Source organism: Octopus bimaculoides, chromosome 3, assembly GCF_046866305.1.
Source record: "Octopus bimaculoides isolate indiv1 chromosome 3, ASM4686630v1, whole genome shotgun sequence".
Lineage (NCBI taxonomy): Eukaryota > Metazoa > Mollusca > Cephalopoda > Octopoda > Octopodidae > Octopus > Octopus bimaculoides.
Genome location: NC_142930.1, coordinates 162,116,117 through 162,138,786, shown reverse-complemented (window position 1 = coordinate 162,138,786; position 22,670 = coordinate 162,116,117). Strand labels below are relative to the sequence as shown.

Here is a 22,670-nt window from a genome sequence, read left to right as displayed (position 1 = left end):
GATGATGATGCTAGTGATGGCGGTTCTGGTAAGTGTGATGATTTTCTTATAATAAATGTAAGCAAATGAGGACAAGCCCATGGCCTTCATATGCTGTTACCTTTTATGGCTCATCAGGACACTGTCCGAAAGGAAGTTCCAGAGATGGAATTGTGGTCAAGTTGGTATGGATTGGCGTGGATAAAGACATTGTAGGGGGTGATGGAAGGAGGAGAAAGAGTCGAATGCACAGAAGGGGTTTGGTGGTAGTGGGAAATAGTGAGTGAGGATTCGAACTCAGTAAATACTGAAAGCCAGAACAAATACTGCAAAGCTTTTTGCCCTACACTCGAATGGTTCCACCAATTTTTGGCATTTTATGATGAATGATGTTTAAGTTCATGTTTGAAACAAAAGCCATGAAGAAGGGGAGGAGAGTAGAAGGACGAGGAGAAGGGGTGGGGAAAGGAATGGGGAGAGAGAAGGGGAAGTGAAGGAGAGAGAGAGAAGGGAAAAGAAAGAGTAAAGGAAGGAGGGAGAGAAGGGAGAAAGGAAGAGTAAAGAGGAGGCAGAGAGAAGGGAAGGGGAAGAGGAAAGAAGGGGAGGAAGAAGAAAGGAGAAATGGAGGGAGAGGAGGAGGGAAAGGGGGAAGAGGGAGGAAAGGGAAGAGGAGAGGATAAAGAGTCTGAATTTTTCAAGATTTACCTGTTCCATCAACTGGTTGAGGAATTCCAGCTTCTGTGGAGTTGAGAATTGGTCAAGATCTGCTGAAGAGAACTGTCCAAAGTTACTGTCTCCAGTTGAACACCATCTTTCACTCAGTTGCTGGCAAGCATTAGCAAGGCATGACTGATATCTAACAACGTGATGATGATGATAATAATAATAATAATAAAACACTTTCAATACAGTAAACATAAGAGCACCACAGCAAACCACAGCACATACCCAAGGCGCACAGAGCTGCGCTCGGTAGTGAAGTGAAAGCACGTTATAAAAATAAAACTACTGAAAAATAATAATAATAATAATCATTATTAATGATGACAGAAATATTCTTTTCTACTCTACACACAAGGCCTGAAATTCTTGGGGAGCGGGGGAGGGGCAGTCGATTAGGTCGACCCCAGTACGCAACCAGTACTTCATTTATCAACCCTGAAAGGATGAAAGGCAAAGCTGACCTCGGCGGACTTTGAACTCAGAACGTAAAGACAGATGAAATACCGCTAAGCATTTCGTCCTGCGTGCTAACGATTCTGCCAGCTCGTCGCCTTAATAATAATAATAATAATAATAATAATAATGATAATTCTTTCTATTATAGGCAGAAGGCCGGAAATTTCAGATGGGTAGGGCTAGTTGATTACAACGACCCAGTGCTCAACTTGTACGTATTTTATTGACCACAAATGGAAGAAAGATGAAATTGACCTCAGTGGAATTTGAACTTAGAACTCTAAGATGGATGAAATACTATTGAGCATTTCACCTGGCAAGCTAATGCTTCCACCAGCTCACCACCTTAAGAATAATAATCCTTTCTGTTATAGATACAAGGCCTGAAATTTTGGGGGAGGGGTTAAGTCGATTACATCGACCCCAGTACTCCACTGGTACTTTATTTATCGAGCCCGAAAGGATGAAAGGCAAAGTCGACCTCGGTGGAATTTGAACTCAGAACATAGCGATGGGCGAAATACCACTAAGCATTTTGTCCAGCATGCTAACGATTCTGCCAGCTTGACATCTTCTTCATAATAATAATGATGATGGTTTCAAATTTCTGCCACAAGGGCAGCTTGCGGGAGGGGATTAAATCGATTACATTGACTCCAGTGCATAACCGGTACTTATTTAACTGACCCCGAAAGGATGAAAGGCAAAATCGACCTCAGTGGAATTTGAACTTAGAACGTAGCAGCAGATGAAATACTGCTAAGCATTTCATCCAGCAAGCTTACAATTCTGCAGCTTGCCACCTTCTTAATAATAATAATAATAATAATAATAATAATAATAATAATAATAACAATAACTGTTTCTAATTTAGGTATAGGGCCAGCAATTATGCTGAAAATAGTTTAGTCATTGGAGGTGCAATGGCCCAGTGGTTAGGGCAGCGGACTCACGGTCGGAGGATTGCGGTTTCGATTGCCAGACCGGGTGTTGTGTGTGTTTATTGAGCGAAAACACCTAAAAGCTCTACAAGGCTCCGGCAGGGGGTGGTGGCGACCCCTGTTGTACTCTTTTGCCCCAACTTTCTCTCACTCTTTCTTCCTGTTTCTTGAGTAACGCTGCGGTGGACTGGCGTCCCGTCCAGCTGGGGGGGGGGGGACATATACGCCATAGAAACCGGGGAACTAGACCCATGAGCCTGGTTAGGCTTTAAAAGGGTGCATAAATAAATAAATAGTTTAGTCATTACCCTACATCCAGGAAAGAAATAGGATGGTCACAGTTGCAATGCCATTGATCAAGGGCTGACCAACAACAACCACCAAAATTCTAGGCTACATAACACAATCTTAACTTGTTAATATCTGGATCTGTCTCGGAAACAAGGCATTAAAATTTGAACAGGAACTGATTATTTCATTTTACTGTTACTATCTTCAGTCACTTAACTCTGGCCATGCTGGGGCACACACACACACATTGCTTTGACTCTAAATCTTATTTCAATAATTTCAGAAACATGAAAAACAAAGAAAGCGTGGGTAGGATTTGAACTCAGGACATGAAGAGATGTAAACTACCATAAATTACTTTGTCCATTGCCTGACCAATTCTGCAGAGAAGAAACCGTGAAGGTTAATGTAAGAAATACTTACGATATAGGTACTGCTGGCATTCCAGTCTCAAAGAACCAGTCATTCCAGTTCACTCTCCTTAAAGCACTGCCTTTGCCCTTCATTAAACAGATTGAAAATGTAGGAATCATGAAGACATCGTGATAGAAGGTATTATAAACAATGATTGAAAAAAAGAAAAAAAAACACAAAAAAAAAACCGACAGATTCACTGGTTGGATTTGAACCATAGACTTGCTGGGCAAATCCTTTTACCCATCAATTAAATCACAACAGATACATGGCTGGCATACAGGTTCAGGAACAACATCAATAGTTTGAGATGATGGAAGAGTGATGGAGTGGTGATTATGATGGAAGAGTGATGAATATAGCAGAGTAGTGATAATGGTGGAAAAGTGAAGATGGTAGACTGATGATTAAGGTGGAATGATGGAAATAACTGAGTGATGGAGTTGACAGAGTGATGGAGATGATGGAGTGATAGAGATGACAGAGTAATGGAGAAGGTGGAGTGATGAAGATGGCAGAATGATGATTATGGTGGAGTGGTGAAGATAGTAGAGCGATGATTATAATGAAGTGAAGATGGTGGGCTGATGACGATGGCTGTGTGGCAAAGTTGTTATTGGACACAAACTTGGTTAAGGAAGTTGATAACATGGCAAAATAGTACAAATTTGGAAAGTTATTAGTTTAGCAAAAGATTTTAATCTGGTCAGGTTTAAACATAATGAGTTAACAGAACAACAGGTAAATATGACAAAGTAAAACTCGTTTTCTTTATTTACATTTTGTCTCTATTAATACATAAATGCTGCCTGCATATGGCAGCAGCTACCTTTTACACACACTTATTTGCACTTGGCTTGTCATTCAAGTTAACATTAGAACGGATGAGACTAAAATTCATTCCTTGCCAATCTCAGTAGGTTCCCCCCATACAATGCATCATCGCCATGTTGAGTCATATTCCTTCCATATTGTCTTTTACTATGGATTTGGGTTATAGGCTAACACAACCTTGTATTAGCCTATAACCCAAAGTTTAGAGAGAAGCTAGGGCTTCTTTCTAAGCTTTGGTAGAAGCCTGTCAAATGTAATTCCAGCCTTGTGACAGTTTTTCACCAAGTCTACTTGAGGATTACATTAAGAGTACAGGTGTCAGTGGAATACTCAGCCACTTGGAATATAATTCAATGGAAAGTTGATATAATTCAATGAAAAGTTCAGTTAATCAAACAACTGAAATCATCATAATTGAAACCAACTTTATTTAATGACCAGTGAAGTAATAACAAGTGTACCTGTGATTAGCTTAGCAGACTGAGAAAAGCTAATTAATATATTCATTTCTAATGAGAAAACTTGATGTCAAAAGCAATAATTGAACTTGTGTTCTTGTACCAAAGTGTCCACTACTTTCATCTGACAACAGCTGTTCCTGATAAGATATATTTTGAAGAAAAACTAGACTACAAGCATGGGTGTGTGATTAAGAAGATCACTCTGCAATCATGTTGTTTCAGGTTCAATCCCATCGTGTGGCATCTTGGGCAAGTGTCTTTTACTATAGCTCCAGGTTGACCTATGCCTTGTGAATGTATTTGGTAAACAGAAATTGTGTGGAAACCTGACATGTGTATATAAATATATATATTGGGTCATCCCATATATATAATGCAGTTTTTTCAATTGCATGAACTAAAAGTCAGAAGGGGACGGGATAAACTACCTGCATCAACTTTTTATAAAAGCAGATAGTAATTCTACCTTGTCCTTATTCTTAGTGCAAGTTTTGAAGAGTGCAGTTTAATTTTAACAGTTATTTTTTCAAAACTATAATGGAAGTAAACTAAAGGAGCATATTTGGCACATTTTGCTTTATGAGTTCAATAAAGGCAACAACACAATGGTAAGTGCGAGGAATATTAATGGACATTCTACTCCCTCTTCATTCTTCATGCTTGTCTGACTTTTTATGAACTTTGTGATCAACTCATACCCACTTCTAAAAGGTAGACCACTGTCTACATATTGTACTGAAAGCCTACAATGAATTTCAGCCCAACACACTTTTAAACCAGAGAAATTGGATCACTGATCTCTATCCTTCCTTGGTGTACACGGTCAGCAGAGCAACCATGTTTACTCTAACACAAGAAAGAAAACTGGAGGATCAAGATCGAATCTTGGTTATGTAACCACAAGTGTACTACCTGTTGGCACCCAAGCACTGAAGTCAGTGCAGCCATTCTAAAGAAAGGTTAGAATGACAGTTACAACTGGTATCTTTGATCATAAGTCTACTTGATCAGTGGTAACCTGGATCTCGGTTCAAATTATCACTGGTCAACAACAGCAATATCCAATAACAAGAATGTCAACATAATTCTTTTTAAGATGGTAGAATATAAATAAATATATATTTACCTTTTCTGTAAAGTAAGACAAGAGGAATTCTTTCCATTGGTGAGAGTTAATTGAATGATACTTGAAATGTTCAATGTAAGCTTTTAAAAATGGTTCAAAAACCTCTGTGGAAGTGAAAGAGAATAGTCTTAGACTTTTATTCATATCTAGGATGTATTATAGAAATAGGAAATCAAATTTTAGCTCGCAAACTTTATTTTATCAATCCTCAGAAGAAACTGAACACAAAAGCTATAACTAAATGCCTAACGGTATTTTGTCCAATGCGCTTAGGATTCTGCCAATCCATAAAAGTAATGGTAAATTACATTTAATTTAGATTACAATATAAAATAGATTTAATATTTTTCTAAAAAAAGATTCAGCTCTTGAAATCTTACATAAAGACTATATGTTCTCAGTGAGGGTCATCTTTAAAAAAAAATTAACTGAAGGATTACTCAGTACTTGGCTTGCTCACTATCGTAATAATGTGGTTTACTTTGACTCATTCTGGTTTTATATGGGTTTTGGCAGGGTGTTCCTTTGGCAGATGGAATAATGTGAAGGAAGATTAAATGTGGTGTTGGTAGACAGGAGAAATGGTTACATAGGAAAGGAGGAAAATAGAAAAGAACACAAGGAGATATGTGCTTGAAAAAAAAGATATGGTGGAGAGTCATTCAGGTTTGATAGATGAATTTTGTTACTGTTTAGGATTCAGTCAGGTTTGAAAGTTAAAGAGTAAGCCACTTCCCTTCTAAACCTACACCAAACGTAAACCTCATTCAGATTACTCTACCCATTGAAGGAACAACCTGCCAAAATCTAAAGCTAGAAAGAACTAAAGATAAACCACAGTTTGATGATGATGAATAAGCCAAAACTTCAAAATCATTATATATATATATATATATATATATATATATATATATATATATATGAAATCTTATTGAGTACACATCAATTATTTGGATACTTTATGTTATGATAAGAAATCCAAGTTGGTAAAATGATTAATTATATAATTAATATATAAAACACAAACCTGGTCCACCAACAAGTTCTTCCAAATAATAGAGTAAGGCATAGCCTTTTTCATAAGGCACAGAAGAAAAGGCATCATCAGGAGATTCTCCTTTAAGTTCAGGTACCAATCGAGTAAAATTAGGCTTAGTGTTAGGATTATTAACCTACCAAAAGTAAGAATAGACACAAGTGACAGGCAAGTCATGATATCACATGATACATATAAGTGATAAACTTGTTTTGGCATGAGAGAATAAGAGGCAAGAAGAAATATGTAAGAGCGTATCATAAAAAGAGAAAAGTAACAAATCTTTCATTTTTATCTTTTACTTGTTTCTGTCATTAGACTGCGGCCATGCTGGGGCACTGCCTTATAGAGCTTTTAGTTGAACTAATCAACCCCGGTGTTGTTGTTTTTTTTTTAAAGCCTGGTATTTATTCTATTGGTCACTTTTACCGAACCGTTAAGTTACGAGGATGTAAAGAGACTAACACCAGTTGTCAAGCAGTGGTGGTAGACAAACACAGATACAAACAGAAATGTATATAGATATTTATATACACAATGGGCTTCTTCCAGTCTCCATCAAGCAAATCTACTCACAAGGCTTTGGTTGGCCCAAGGCTATAGTAGAAAACACATGCCTAAGGTGCCATGCGGTGGGACTGAACCATGAGGTTGGGAAGCAAGCTTCTTATTTCTTTATTGCCCACAAGGGGGCTAAACATAGAGGGGACAAACAAGGACAGACAAGGAGATTAAATTGATTACATCGACCCAAGTGCGTAACTGGTACTTAATTTATCGACCCTGAAAGGATGAAAGGCAAAGTCGACCTCGGCAGAATTTGAACTCAGAACGTAACGGCAGACGAAATACCGCTAAGCATTTCGCCCGGCCTGCTAACGGTTCTGCCAGCTTGCAGCCATGCCTGTGCTTAGAAATGCAATGATAGCACGTAACAAAGACAAGTGACAAAGATGTTAACATTATGACGTATAGAGAGAAGTAATAGGCATGTTTAGAGATGACATAATAAAGATAAGTCACAGGCATTTTAGTACATTGTGTAGTAGACATGCTATGGCATGTCATAGTGGAGATAAAGAACAAACATGCTAAGACAGGAGATAACAGGGTGTCACAGAAGGTTGGAAACAAATGATACAGCTTATTTGATAGTGACACTGGTTTTACAACTACCATGTGATATCAAGATAAGGAAGCACAAACACACAGCACACACACACACATATATATATATATATATATATACACATATACTCTTTTACTTGTTTCAGTCATTTGGCTGCGGCCATGCTGGAGCACCGCCTTTAGTCGGGCAAATCGACCCCAGGACTTATTCTTTGTAAGCCTAGTACTTATTCTATCGGTCTTTTTTGCCAAACCACTAAGTTACGGGGATGTAAACACACCAGCATCGGTTGTCAAGCGATGTTAGAGAGGACAAACACAGACACACACACACACACATATATATATATATATATATATATATACGACAGGCTTCTTTCAGTTTCCATCTACTGAATCCACTCACAAGGCTTTGGTCGGCCCGAGGCTATAGTAGAAGACACTTGACCAAGGTGCCACACAGTGGGACTGAACTAAGAACCATGTGGTTCGTAAGCAAGCTACTTACCACACACCTGCTTCTGCGCATAAACATATACACACATACACATGCATACAACAGGTGTTTTCAGTTTCCATCTACCAAATCCACTTGCAAAACTTTGGTTGGCCTGGAGATAACCGAAGGAGCTATAGTAGAAGACACTTGCCTAAGGTGCCACACAGCAGGACTGAACCTGAAACTACTTAAACTTCTTTTCACACAATTGTATGTGAACAGAGATAAAAACAGAAAAATGCAATGGCTAGGCAATGAGAAAGAATTTGATGTTTAGCTGCAAAATCAGAACCAGGAGTTTACAAAAGTCTGTTTTGATCTCAGTGGTTTTAATTAGATTCAATAACATGGAGGGCAAAAAATATGTGGAAACTCACATAATCTGACCAGGATTTCTTTCCAATCATGCCTAAAAGATTCCTTAATGTTTCCCCACAACCTAGCTTAGCACAAATCTTTCTCTCTACAAATGTTGTATGGCCTTCATTTAACCTACAAAGAATAAAAAAAACAAAAGAAAGATTAAATAAATTCAAATAAAACAAAATAGATTACGTTTGAAATTATTACATTTATTTTTAACAATGTAAAACTACAAAAGTATTAAGTCCTTTTTAATGTTCTTTTCTATTCTCCTAAAATGTTAAACTTATTTATATTTTATAGCATCATCAGCATCGTCCTGATCGTCGTCGTCACAGTGTATTCATCATCAAACCCATCTCTCTCCCGCTCACCCCCTCCCTCCAGATCAGGAATTGGCAAACGTCTTAAATCAGTGACCCGCTTCTTTGAATTATTGATAAATTATCAACCAACACCCTGCATATGAATTTCTAAAATTATTCTTTCATGTCACTGCTGGTTTTTGACCTCATGACCTTACGGTCATGAGCTAAATATCCTAACCACTAAGCCATGTGCCTTCACTTAGAAAGGATTATTACTACTGAATCACAACAATTAAGACAACAAACTAACAGAACTGTCAGCAAGCCAGATAAAATGCTTTGCTAGTATTTCTTCTGACATATTTGATGCACTCACCATTCTGCTTGTTTGCTAAAGCAGACAGTGTGTGTTCCCCAATCATAATTTAACCCCTTAACACTGGGTTTAAAATTGCCTCCCATTCTGAAATATCACCAACACACACAGCCATACTTAGTCAAAGGGCACTTTTTCCTATTCTTTTCCTGTCCTGCAAGTCACTTGGCAACTTCAATAGTACTGGTGGCACAAAAAAAAAAAAAAAAAAAAGCACCCAGAACACTCTGTAAGGTGGTTCACATTAGGAAGGGCATCCAGCTGTAGAAACCATACCAAAAATGGTATTAGAGCTAGAAGCAGCCCTGTGGCTAGCCAGATCATGTCAAACCCTCCAATTCATGCCAGCATGGAAAACATACCTTAAATGGTGAAATTAGTATTCGATGAAAATTATGTGCCACCACTACAAACTCTATATGATACCCATTTACATCTAAGTAGACTGAGCCAATAACAAACATGTGACTTTAGCTTTGACATAACATTAGCCTTACAACATTTAAATGTCACCTTCCTACAGACTTTGCAATATTCAATGTTTTAAGAAATGTGTGAAAGAATATATAAAAAATATATATTTAGCCTTGTTCTAAAAAGCTTTTAAAGCAAGAATATATATATATATTTATGTCTTGCATTCAAAATGTAATTATCTTCAAGAAAAATAAACAAACTCGTTAATAACATACACAGTACCAGGCTCTACAGTTAATACCTTAGTAAGGTCAAAGCAATTTGATTCTAATTTATGATGTGTTTACAATTTACTGGTTGACTAATCCTTCTCACTTAACTACACCTAGTGAAGTGTAAGTAATTTAACTTGCATTTATTATGCAATGACAGTGCAGGAAGTTTAAATATTCATTGTACCGGGCAATCAATCTAAAGATCAGTGAGTTATATCCAGTCACTTGCATTGACTTGTGTTTGTGGCCAATCCCACCAATAGGTACCACAGTAAGGTAGGGCTCTCAAACAAAGGCTACAGTTTCAGCATTGTGGAAACACACAAGAGTTTATTCAACTCAGAGCAATGAGTTGGACTTAGTTAAATTCTTTTGATACAAACCAGCTGGACACTGCACCTGGTCCTAAGAAACACACTTTTTTTTTTAAAGCAATCTATATTAAAACCTTTCATAATAATTTCATGTTAATTGATGTACATATATATATATATATATATATATATATATATATATATATATATATATATATATATATATATATATATATATATATATATATAATATATATTTATGTATACAATGGGCTTCTTTCAGTTACCATTGACCAAATCCACTAACAATGCTTTGGTTAACCTGGGGCTACAGTACAAAACACTTGCCCCAGGTGTGACATGATGGGATAAATTGCAAGAGCATGTGGTTGGGAAGCAAACCATTTAACCATGCAGCCACACCCATTATAGAAAACAGATAACACTGCAGAAACTGATAGCACATAAACCATGTCTGTGTGCAGTTGCAGTTGCACACAGACATGCTTTATCTTGCTGTCCTATGTTCATTTTCAGCCAGCATTTCTGTCATGAGGTTACTAACATGCATATTTTGAAATAAGGAATATGCATAAGTGTTGCTTTGGTAGGTACAGGTGTAGCTGTGTGGTAAGAAGTTAGCTTCCCAACCACATGGTTCTGGGTTCATTCTCACAGCATGACACCTTAGGCAAGTGTCTTCAGTCACAACACTACTGTTTCTCTTTTACAGATTCAAGACTCAAGAAAACTCTAAACTTACCCAAGAGTATGAACCCCAGTGAGATGTCAACTGAATACTTGCATTTTGTATGGATTTCCCTCTATCTCCCCCAACTTGTGATACATCGGTCATTCACCCTTCATTCCAATTTTTGCAGTTGCAGTCTGTCTCCTCATCTCCATGCAATTTGCAAATCACCAACTCACCCACACATTTCTAACTGCCTCATGCCTTGATAGGCCACCTGGACACCTCATCTCCTATTTATCTCTTCACAATTCCTACTGATCATTCCCACCCTCTTTTACTTAATGTGAGTAACCATGCAAGAACCAGCTCTGCATTTCAACCTTCTCGTATTTTAACTTCTCATCTCCTAGCGTAAAGCTGACTTCAATCTCTCTCTCATGGTTTTGTAGTCTTGCAAGCTGCATAGCAACCTCAACAGTGCTGCTGGCACATAAAAACCACCTGGTACTTGCAGTAAACTGGTTGCTAGCCATAGCAACCATGTCAAAGCAGACACTGGAGCATGATGCAGTTCTTGGACCCAGTGAATCCTGTCAAACCACCAGTTCCATGTCAGCATAGAACATGAACGTTAAAGTATGATGGTGATGGTGATGATGGTGATGACGATGATGATGATGACGATGATGATGATGATGAGGAGGAGGAAGTAAACAGAAAAGCAGCATTCAGTAGCTTCTTTCGGGAACTTACCAGAAATGTTCAAATGTAGAATTAGTGACCAAATTGCCAGTCCAACTGTGAGATATTTCATGTGCAATAACATTAGCTAGTGATTTATCTCCAGCCTAAATAAAAAGAAAAATGGAAAAAACCTTTACAATCTCAGAACTCATTTAATCATTCTGCACAATCTAGAAATATCCCTTACATCACAACACACCATTTTACAAAAAAAAAAAACACTGTATAGGCGCAGGAGTGGCTGTGTGGTAAGTAGCTTGCTTACCAATCACATGGTTCCGGGTTCAGTCCCACTGCGTGGCACCTTGGGCAAGTGTCTTCTACTATAGCCTCAGGCCGACCAAATCCTCGTGAGTGGATTTGGTAGACGGAAACTGAAAGAAGCCCATAGTATATATGCATATATATATATATATATATATATATATATATATATATATATATATGTGTGTGTGTGTGTCTGTGCCCCTAGCATTGCTTGACAACCGATGCTGGTGTGTTTATGTCCCTGTCACTTAGCAGTTCGGCAAGAGACCAATAGAATAAGTACTAGGCTTACAAAGAATAAGTCCTGGGGTCAATTTGCTTGACTAAAGGCAGTGCTCCAGCATGGCCACAATCAGATGACTGAAACAAGTAAAAGAGTAAAGTGTATAATGTAAGGTAATGAGGCAAACTGCTACACAGTCACTTTCCTCTTTTCTTGCTAGAAACTGCAGCCAAATATCTTTTAAATCACACCCTACAGTAATGTTATCTCAAGATGTAGCTGTGATGAATGACAGGGTGATGGATGAATTACCATGCCTAATAAAATTAGAATGTGCTTTAAACTTTATAAACTTGTCCAACCCCATAGCAAAAAAAATGAAGAATGATATAAATGTAAAATTGTTTGTTTTCTCAAGAATAAAGATGAAAGATGAGAGAAGGTGGGTTAGAAAAATTTCACAAATATTTTGAGAGGCAGATACCTAGTCAGCTTAAGAACTACTTCCCCCACCACCACCACCACTTATCTTAAAAGAAGGGAGACTTTGGATAATGTACTCCCAGATATTTATCACTGAACCCCACCCCGCTGCTACCTCAACCCTTGTTCTTCATTCAGTATATTCATACTCCTATTCCATCTCTATCTATTCTCCATTCTCTCCATACAACATTGCAGATTCTATCCTTTTCTACTCAAGGCACAAGGCCAGAAATTTTGCGGGAGGGATGGTACTTAATTTATCGACCCCGAAAGGATGAAAAGCATAGTCGACCTCAGCGGAATTTGAACTCAGAAAGTAAAGACTAAGCATTTCACCCGGCGTGCTAACGTCTCTGCCGGCTCGCAGCCTTCTATCCACCCACTCTTTTTGTTCTTCAACCCCCACTGTACTCCACCCCGGGCACACTCTGATTCCTCGTCACTACCGTCTTTATCTCTTTCCAATCTCACCCACACCTTATGTAATGTAAGCAGCCATGTATCTCCCCTACAGCAAGAAACTTGTTCCAGCCCCTTCCTTCACATTCTAGCATTTCTCTGAGTAGCAAAAAGCTGCCTCCTTCTAAACAGTAGCCCCATGAAGGGGATCTTAGTTTTGTGAGTAACATGGTAACCTCACTAGTGCTGATGCCATGAAAACACCAAAAAAAAAAGAGTCCAGTACTTTCTACGAAGTCAATGACATTAGTAAGAGCACCCAACCAATGAAACCATGCCAAATAAGACAATGGAGTATGACGTAGTCTGTCAATATGTCAGATCCTGTCAAACTGCACAACCCATGTTAGGATAGAAGAAAAGGAAGATCAATGATGAATGGTGGTGGTGGTAGTGATGATGATTATGATACAAGGATATCACAGCTGAAACTCCTTTGGTCATGGGTCAGTAAGATGAGGGCTGACATGGGACTAAATGAACAATAAAGGTAAATGTAATAAAATACAAAGCTTACCAAGAGTGTTGGGGTAACGAATGTGAGGCAAGGATTCTCCATGCCACCATAAGGAAAAGATGGTGGTAGCACAACAAGATCATATTGACCCCATACATATGGTCCCATCAGGCTCTCAGCAACTTTCAGCATCTCTTCAGTCTAATGGGGGAAGGCAGAAAAAGAAAAGAAAATTATAAAAAATTTGGCATCATACTTCTCATCTCTCTCACACACACACACAACCAAAAATATGCAGATACACACCAACACATAGTAAAATTCAAGCCCAAAATACATATGCACACAGACTTGTGTACAAACACAAACACACACAAGCCTGCGTACAAACACACAAACAAGCATGTGTACAAACACACAAACATTAAAATTCAAGTAGAAAACATACACACATAGGCCTGTATAAAAACACACACAAACACTCACGTCCAAACATGTACACACACTCCTCACACATACAAATGAGAAATTGAAAAGAATATTTCTAACACAATAATAACCACTGAACAAAGGAAGTAACATTACTAATGAGTGCAACACTAATTAGAAAATACAGTAATAACATAAGTATTCAAGAACTGAAGAGTGCCAATACAACGGTTCAAGAATGAAGAATTGCTCAGTATTCAAGAATAATCAGGACATACTCGGCTATTCCTGGCCTTAGAATACAGCTTTCATAAGTCTTACCTATCACATTCTGGCAAGGACAAAATCAAGAAGTATATACACATAGCATTAGTAGTAGTAATAGTAGTAGTAGTAGTAGTGGTAGTGGTTGTAGTAGTAGTAGTAGTAGTGGTGGTGGTGGTGGTGTTTGTAGTAGTAGTAGTGGCAGTGGTAGTGGTAGTAGTAGTGGTGGTGGTTGTAGTAGTAGTAGTGTTTGTAGTAGTAGTAGTAGTAGTAGTAGTGGTAGTAGTAGTGGTGGTGGTTGTAGTAGTAGTAGTAGTAGTAGTAGTGTGTGTGTGTGTGAGAGAGACAGAGAGACCCCTAAAAAAAACACTTGGATCATGCCTGGAATGCCTTTGGTCCTAACAAGTTCGTTCAACCTGGGCTGACCTGGGCTTAAACAACAGCAACAGAAAATGAACAAAATGCAAGACAATAATTCTGAATATTATACATATATATATATAAATATATACTTCACCTCAGAGAACTCAAAAGCTGCTTTGTCAAGAAATTCCCTCTCTGACCATACTTTGCTACGGGGTCCAATGTTACTGGTTAAAAAGAAATATTAAAAAAAAAAAAGTATGGAATTATATATAAACACAAAATTGCTACAATCTAATAAGATTGAACACACTAAATTATGTACTACCTTTATTCATTGGCCCCTCAAGTCTTGAGGAAATTGAAAGCCACCCTCATGATGTAAACTTTGACTTGTCCTAGGTGTTTTTTTTTTATATGCCAATGAAGCCATCCCTTTTTAGGTCTGAACAGCTGGTTTTTTAGGGGAAGAAGGAAGGGGAGGAGGAGGTTCATCTCCAGCACCAGAGATATTATGTTCACATTATTCATCAATAAATTATCCCCTAGCTCTGCACTTTCAAAGATGAGTGGGATAGAGCAGTTCATTACTTGAAAAACAGATAAGAGTTAGTAACTACAATAGCATTTGGATGAAAAACAAAGTCTATGTACGTATTTGTCTAACCTATGCTAGCATGAGAGAATGAACATAAATTGATGGAACACACGTTATCTATTCATATAACTAGCAGTCAGTATCCATCTCTCTGTTTGTCCATTCCTCTAAGGGAGACAACTGACCTTATTATATTTGTCTCCTTTGGTTACTTTACACTTGTATTGCCTGTCATATGACAAGTAATGTGAAGAACGTTTTTGCCACCATTGGCAATGAACAACTAATGATACCAGAGTGGTTGGCGTTAGGAAGGGCATCCAGCTGTAGAAACTCTGCCAGATCAGACTGGAGCCTGGTGCAGCCATCTTGTTTACCAGTCTTCAGTCAAATCGTCCAACCGATGCTAGCATGGAAAGCGGACATTCAACGACGATGATGATTCATAGTTAAACAGTATTATTGTTACTGATAATATATTTATTGCAAACACATAACAGGGTGATGTGTTTTAATTCAAAATTAATTTAATACATATTTATCTTTTTAAAACTAGTATTCATTTTGTATAATGACTATGAAATTTGAAAAAAAAAAAAAATTATAATCATTGTTCCGATATAAACTAACATTACATATTACCCACAATGGTAAAACATTCATTCCCAACATTACCTGTCAAATGATACATTAACCTTTAGTTATTAGCATATTCAAAAAAAAATAGAACATTAAAAAGCTAAGTTGAAATAGTAGACAGATACATAGACAGCTTCACAGGTAGTTATTAGCATATTATTAGCATATTATTAGCATATTTAATACATGGAGCATCAAAAAGTTAACTACAAATAATTATGTAATTATACACCATGATACTTATTCCTGTCACTCTATCATATTCTGGCTTCTCAACATCTGGCATAAATCACCTCAGTTAATGAGTTTTGTCTTGGGAACTACTTTGTAATCTCACTAGTGCCAGAGATACAAAAAAGCTTCCAATACACACTGTACAATGGTTGGCTTTAGGAAGAGAATCCAGTCACAAAAACCATGCTGGAACAGACAATGGAGCTAAACATAGTCCTTTGACTTGTCGGATCCTATTAAATCATCCTACCCAGGCCAACATGGAATACAGAAGCTAAATGATGATGAAGATGATGATGAAAGACAATTAGATACATATTAATAACACATTTCCCAGATAGACCATAACAAAGATAACTAAAAATAAGCATGCAGTGACAGAACAAATTAATATTAGTCAATTACATAGAGGCAGCATAGTATGTGGTTGAGAAGCTTGTTTTGCAACTGTGCAGCTTTGAGTTCAGTCTTATAGTGCAATACCTTGGTCAAGTTTTTTTCACTATAGCCTCAGGCCAACCAAAGCCTTGTGAGTAGATTTGGTTGATAGAAACTGGAAGAAGTCCATGATTGTAAACAAGCATCTCATACAAACAAGTTCTGTTTCCAGTATTCTGAGGAAAACATATTTGGCCATGGAGAAATATCATCTTGCTAGGAAGCAGGTAAGTGTTGGCAACAGGAAAGGCATCTGCCATAGAAAATATCCTTCTGACCCATACAAACACAGAAAAGTGTGCACTAAATGATGATGATGATAATGACATATAATACTTTCACAAGTTACATACCTTTAACCTCCCATTTACCGATAAGCCCTAATCTTCAACGATAACGCTAATACTTCTTCAATAAGTCTTAATCTCTGCTTTGATAAGGCTCCCTCCAGTGCTTCTAGATATGAATTTTGTCTATGAGTATTTACTAAATCCAGATTAAAATTTTACTGATATCGCAAACAATAAATTTTCTTTATTCATTTCAAACCTTTTGGTATTTACTAACTTGTCTGAGACCACCCCTAGTTATTTCATTCAAAATATTCTGCCTAAACATGTTTATAGTAAAATTAAAATCTTCCTTTGAACATTTTAAGATGTGTGGTACCTTGGGCAAGTGTCTTCTACTATAGCGCCAAGCTGACCAAAACTTCGTGAATGGGTTTGGTGACAGAAACTGAAAGGAGCCCAGTGTGTGTGTGTGTGTGTAACAGGAATGTAAACACACCAACACCAGTTGTCAAATAGTGTGTGTGTGTAGGGGGGACAAACACAAACACACACATGCGAGGGGGTGCTGAAAAGTTCCTGGTTTTGGGTAAAAAAAAAACACAGGAGGATCAGTTGATTATGATTTTATTTAAAATATTCCCTTCTCAGATACAATAAGTATTGCAGCAGTCCTTCAGTTTTTCTAAGTCCTGTAAAAGAACTCAGAAGGTTGAGCCTCCAACCAGGCCTTTTGTGATACCCTTAAAACCAGGAACTTTTCACACCCCTTGTATACGACAGGCCTCTTTCAGTTTCTGTCAACCAAATCCACTCACAAGGCTTTGGTCAGCCCGAGATTATAACAGAAGACACTTGTCCAAGGTGTCACATTGTGGGACTGAACCCAGAACTATGTGGTTGTGAAGCAAATTTCTTACCACATAGCTACACCCAAAAGAAAATTATTTACCGACTGGCCAAGTCTCCAACAACAACAGCAATCAAATAACTTGGTATTGGCACTGGCTGTTTGAAGAAGAATTCCATCTTTGAAGAATTTGATCGACATACATTGGAACTCTGTTGAAGTGCACTCATCAAGACCACAAATTCCTTGAAAACTGTCACCTACAGAGAAGAAAACATCAAATAAAATATTGGAATGGCATTTAAGATTTTTTCGGTCATGAGTCAAATATCCTAAATCACAATCAAAATAACAAAAGCAACGAGACAACAACAACACATTCCTTCTCTTCTGATCTACAAACATGCTGCTTCTTCAGTTTGATTTTTCCACTACCACCACCACAACTACTAAAATGGCCTCTGCTTCTCAGAACTTGTTGCTTTCATACCACCTCTGGCTGACACACTTGTTCTATTTTCTCTAGTCACCCAAGACATTTAGTCCAATGTGCTAACAATTCTACTAATCCAAAGTCCTTAACAACCACCACCACTGCTACTACCACCATTTTAACAGCCACTTTTCCCTGTTTGCATGGCTTAAGACAGAATCTGTTGAGACAGATTTTCGGCAGCTGGATGCCCTTCTTCTCATCAACCCTCACCTGCGTCAAAACAAGCTGATATTTCTCAATGACTGGACATGTTTTCATGGAAGATTGGAAACAAGACAATGTTTGTGTGATGGTGGCACTTATTTGCAAATACCATGCACTGTCAAGTCAGGGATACACAACCCCCCCACCACCACCACACACACCAGTCTTCTTTCAGTTTCCATCAACCAGATATGTGTTGTTGGCACTCCGTCGCTTACGACGTCGAGGGTTCCAGTTGATTCAATCAACGGAACAGCCTGCCCGTGAAATTAAAGTGCAAGTGGCTGAGCACACCACAGACACGTGTACCCCTAACGTAGTTCACAGGGATATTCAGCGTGACACAGTGTGACAAGGCTGACCCTTTGAATTACAGGCACAACAGAAACAGGAAGTAAGAGTGAGAGAAAGTTGTGGTGAAAGAGTACAGCAGGGTTCGCCACCATCCCCTGCCGGAGCCTTGTGGAACTTTAGGTGTTTTCGCTCAATAAACACTCACAACGCCCGGTCTGGGAATCGAAACTGTGATCCTATGACCGCGAGTCCACTGCCCTAACCACTGGGCTATTGTGCCTCCACATCAACCAGATAATAGTAATGGTATAATGATGGTCACTGCTGTCGATTTCGACACGTGTTTGAATGAAAGGATTAAAAGGGAATTAAGATTAAAAGAACCTGCATCTATTTGCGATGGATGAATGAATGAATGTAATTTGAGTCCAGGTGTGGATTTTGCTATGATGTCACAGTGGGGGACAATGACGAGTTTGGTTTTGACTGGGAATGGACAAATGTGTCTTCATTGCAGGATATAATTCTTTTATTGCTCTACTGTAGGCACAAGGCCTGAAATTTTTCTTTTGGGTTGGGTTGGTTTGGGGGTGGGTAGTTGACTACATTAACCCTAGTATTTAACTGGTACCTGTTTTAATGACCCCTACCAAAGAATAAAAGACAAAATCAATTTCAATGGCATTTGAACTCAGAATGCAAAGCCAGAAGAAATGCTAAGCGTTTTGTTCTGCAGAGAAACAATGGTCAGTTCTATGCTCTTAGGCTTTCTACTTGATAAGACATGTCAAGCTGAGTAAAACCACCGTCTTCCACATATACAGGTGTGTCCTTTCAGGTGCCAGTGCTGCATTAATGCACCCATGCCGGTGCTGTGCTAATGCACCCATGCTGGTTGCACGTAAAAAGCATCCTGCACACTGTTAAGTGGTTGGCATTAGAAAGGGCATCCAGCCATAGAAACCATGCCTCTGGGCAGCTCCCTGCTAGCCAGCTCCATATCAAACTGTCCAACCCATGCCAGCATGGAAAGCGGATATTAAATGATGATGATGATGAGAAAAATTAATTGCTACTTACCTTTGCTGTATAAGGAAACTTAACTCCAGGTGAATCCTGACAGGGTACAAGACTCCGGGCATGAATTGGCTAAATGGTAAAGATATCAAAGGAAACAAGTTTATGATTTGGATAATTATTTACTGTAGCTACTCTTCTACCAACATGATATTGTTTCTTGCTCTCAATTATTTCCATTCTTTCCAAGAATGTCTTTTAACTTTTATGACTAGCTACCATACCATTCCGCTACTATGGCCTAGAGTCATCCACAAATCTGGTCTGCAGCTGACAACAAATTACATAACAGAACCTCCGAAAGACTTTTATGTCTTCCTTCTTTATGTGATTCAAATCATTCACAACTTCTTTGAACCTATGTTTGGCTGAGAGAGCTTTCATTTTCCATCTATTCCTTCCTTAGATAATCTGGTGTCTCAGTCTGTCTCGCTCAATAGGCTTCTACAAAATATGTTTGCCAAATTCCATTAACAAGGTGGCGACTGGCACCCATGCCAACGTCGTCTCCTTCATCGGACACGAAACTCAGCTTGCGAAGACTTATTGGGACAAGCGAAAGCGAAATCGGGATGGCACCTGTGCCCAGTGTCGCCTGCGGCATGTGTAAGGACTTTCAAGCGAGATCGTTGCCAGTAACCCTGGACAGGCTCTTGTGCGGGTGGCACATGAAATGCACCATTTTGAGCATGGCCGTTGCCAGTACCGCCTGACTGGCCTTTGTGCGGGTGACACATAAAAGCACCCACTACACTCTCTGAGTGGTTGGCATTAGGAAGGGCATCCAGCTGTAGAAACTCTGCCAAATCAGATTGGAGCCTGGTGTAGCCATCTGGTTACACCAGTCCTCAGTCAAATCGTCCAACCCATGCTAGCATGGAAAGCGGACGTTAAACGCTGATGATGATGATGATGCCCAAAGTATAGTGCTGAGGGACCAAATCCTGAAGCATATGGTTGCTGAGTGTACTTCTTAACCGTACATCCCTACCTTATGTCTCGATTATGATACATCCCTTCAACACTACACAACCTGTAGAGATCTTACAGCCAATGCTGCATCCCCTGGTGAAGAGGTTTAGTCTGCAAGAGTTCCATGTCAGTGCCATATAATAAGCACTTGTGCCGGTGCCGCATAGAAGTGCTCGTGTCCATGACATTTTAAAAGCACCAAGCACACAATGTAAAGTGGTTGGTGATAGGAAAGGCATCCAGCTGTAGAAACCAAGTGAAATCAGAATGGGACCTGGTGCAGCATCTCAGCTCTTGTCAAACTGTCCAATTCATGCCATTATGGAAAACAGACATTAAAGGAAGATGATGATGATGATGTACTTATAGAAATGTACATTCTAGTCTACAGCAGTGGTTCCCAAACTTTTTAGAGATGCGACCCACTATTTATGACACCAGTTTATGGTGACCCACTTAACTCTACTGGGTAAAAAACATTAATGAAAGAAACAAATTTATTTCAGATTACATTTTCATTGCGGCCTGTGAGAAGGATGAGCCTGTTTCTTGCTACGCTCAATAATAGAATTAAAAAAGCCTACTGCTTGATAAAACAACCAGTCTGATATTGAAAACATGAGTCTTGAACTATCTCGATAGACAGCAGTTAATCAAAGCTAATGCGTAATATTATAACTTTTTGCGACCCACTAGGATTCCGTTCACGACCCATTAGTGGGTCGTGACTCATAGTTTGGGAACCACTGGTCTACAGTACTTGCTACCACTATCTATTAATATTCTTTTTTGTAGGTACAGGCAAAGCTGTGTAGTTAAGAAGCTTGCTTCCCAGCCAGATGGTTTTGTGTTCAGTCCCACTGCATGGCACCTTGGGCACCTTCTGTCATAGCCTCGGACCGATCAAAGCATTGTGACTGAATTTGGTAGGCAGAAGTATTCGTCATGTGTGTACCATGTATGTGTAAGTGCTTGCGCCTCCTAACAGAGAGGTGGGGGGAAGTAGTTTTATTTACATAAATCTGTGAAAAATAAGGACAAAACTGCATGAATATATTAACCCTTTTGATACCAACAGACTCGAAGCCACCCTTTGTTCTATGATCCAAATCTCTTGCTTTAAAGTGATATAAACTAAAAAATTCCCATCAAAATGTCATGTTAATCTATGTTCTAAACACCAGCTCAATTATGAATAAAGTTGTTTTCCTAAATAACAAAGGCAATGTATTTCAGCAGAAATATGGTAACAAAAGGGTTAAGTGAAATTACCTCGCATTGGCTGTATAAATACGGATGCTGCTTCCCAGCAGTTTGAAGTGGTGATAACCAAAACAAGGCTGATGATTCAGGACTGGTTTCATATTCTATACCAATAGTGAGTCTGAAAACAGCAGATATAGAAACACAATAATTACAGATAAGGTTGTAAAATAAGCCAACTCATTTCTTTAAACATACACAAATCTGATAAATAAATTGTTTGCCTGAAATGTAACTAATTTCTTCATACACACACACACAAATGAGATAAGTAATTTATTTGCAGGCATTCTTGAAATTGCTAACTAGAAAGCTTACTAACTTGATATTTACAGTTGATAACTTAGTGTCATTGTTGCTGTTGTTGTTGTTGTTGCTTTTTGGCCCTAGGTTGGCCTTGACAGGCATTACAACTGTGACCAAATCACGATTTGTTTTTCCTTTTCAGATACAGTGTATCTCAGATTACATCATGCAATGTGTCCTTCCCTTTTTAACACATTAGGGTGTGGTTCGAAGGGGGTTTGGCTTTTATGTATAGCAGCGCCAGTGGAGCACTAACAGCACTGTCAAGCGTGTTCATTGCCAGAGCAGCTGTCTGGCTTCCGTGCTAGTGGCCCGTAATCGGGCACGTTAGAAAATCATTCGAGCGAGGTCGATGCCAGTGCCGCTGAACTAGCTCCCGTGTGGTGGCACGTAAAACGCACCTTTTTGAGTGTGGCCGTTACCAGTACCGCCTGACTGGCCCTCGTGCCAGTGGCACGTAAAAGTACCCACTACACTCTGAGTGGTTGGCATTAGGAAGGGCATCCAGCTGTAGAAACTCTGCCAAATCAGATTGGAGCCTGGTGTAGCCTTCTGGTTCACCAGTCCTCAGTCAAATCACCCAACCCATGCTAGCATGGAATGCGGACGTTAAATGATGATGATGATGAACCATTACACCATATTTTGATCAGTTTGATCTCTGATTATTGTCAAGTGCCAC

General features: G+C 38.8%; 1 protein-coding gene across 1 annotated transcript in view; it reads right to left on the bottom strand.

Annotated features, from left to right (window-relative positions):
- The window catches only part of LOC106882029 (leukotriene A-4 hydrolase), an 86,594-nt gene that overhangs the window by 9,070 nt on the left and 54,854 nt on the right, over nt 1–22,670 (bottom strand). The window contains exons 3-13 of the mRNA XM_089349904.1: nt 21,692–21,803; nt 19,451–19,519; nt 17,479–17,636; nt 14,482–14,554; nt 13,332–13,472; nt 11,389–11,483; nt 8,266–8,380; nt 6,253–6,397; nt 5,226–5,329; nt 2,814–2,890; nt 685–835 (exon numbers count right to left, since the gene is read on the bottom strand). Of these exons, the coding sequence (XP_089206030.1) occupies nt 685–835; nt 2,814–2,890; nt 5,226–5,329; nt 6,253–6,397; nt 8,266–8,380; nt 11,389–11,483; nt 13,332–13,472; nt 14,482–14,554; nt 17,479–17,636; nt 19,451–19,519; nt 21,692–21,803 (1,240 nt within the window). The remainder of the gene's footprint in view (nt 1–684; nt 836–2,813; nt 2,891–5,225; nt 5,330–6,252; nt 6,398–8,265; nt 8,381–11,388; nt 11,484–13,331; nt 13,473–14,481; nt 14,555–17,478; nt 17,637–19,450; nt 19,520–21,691; nt 21,804–22,670) is intronic.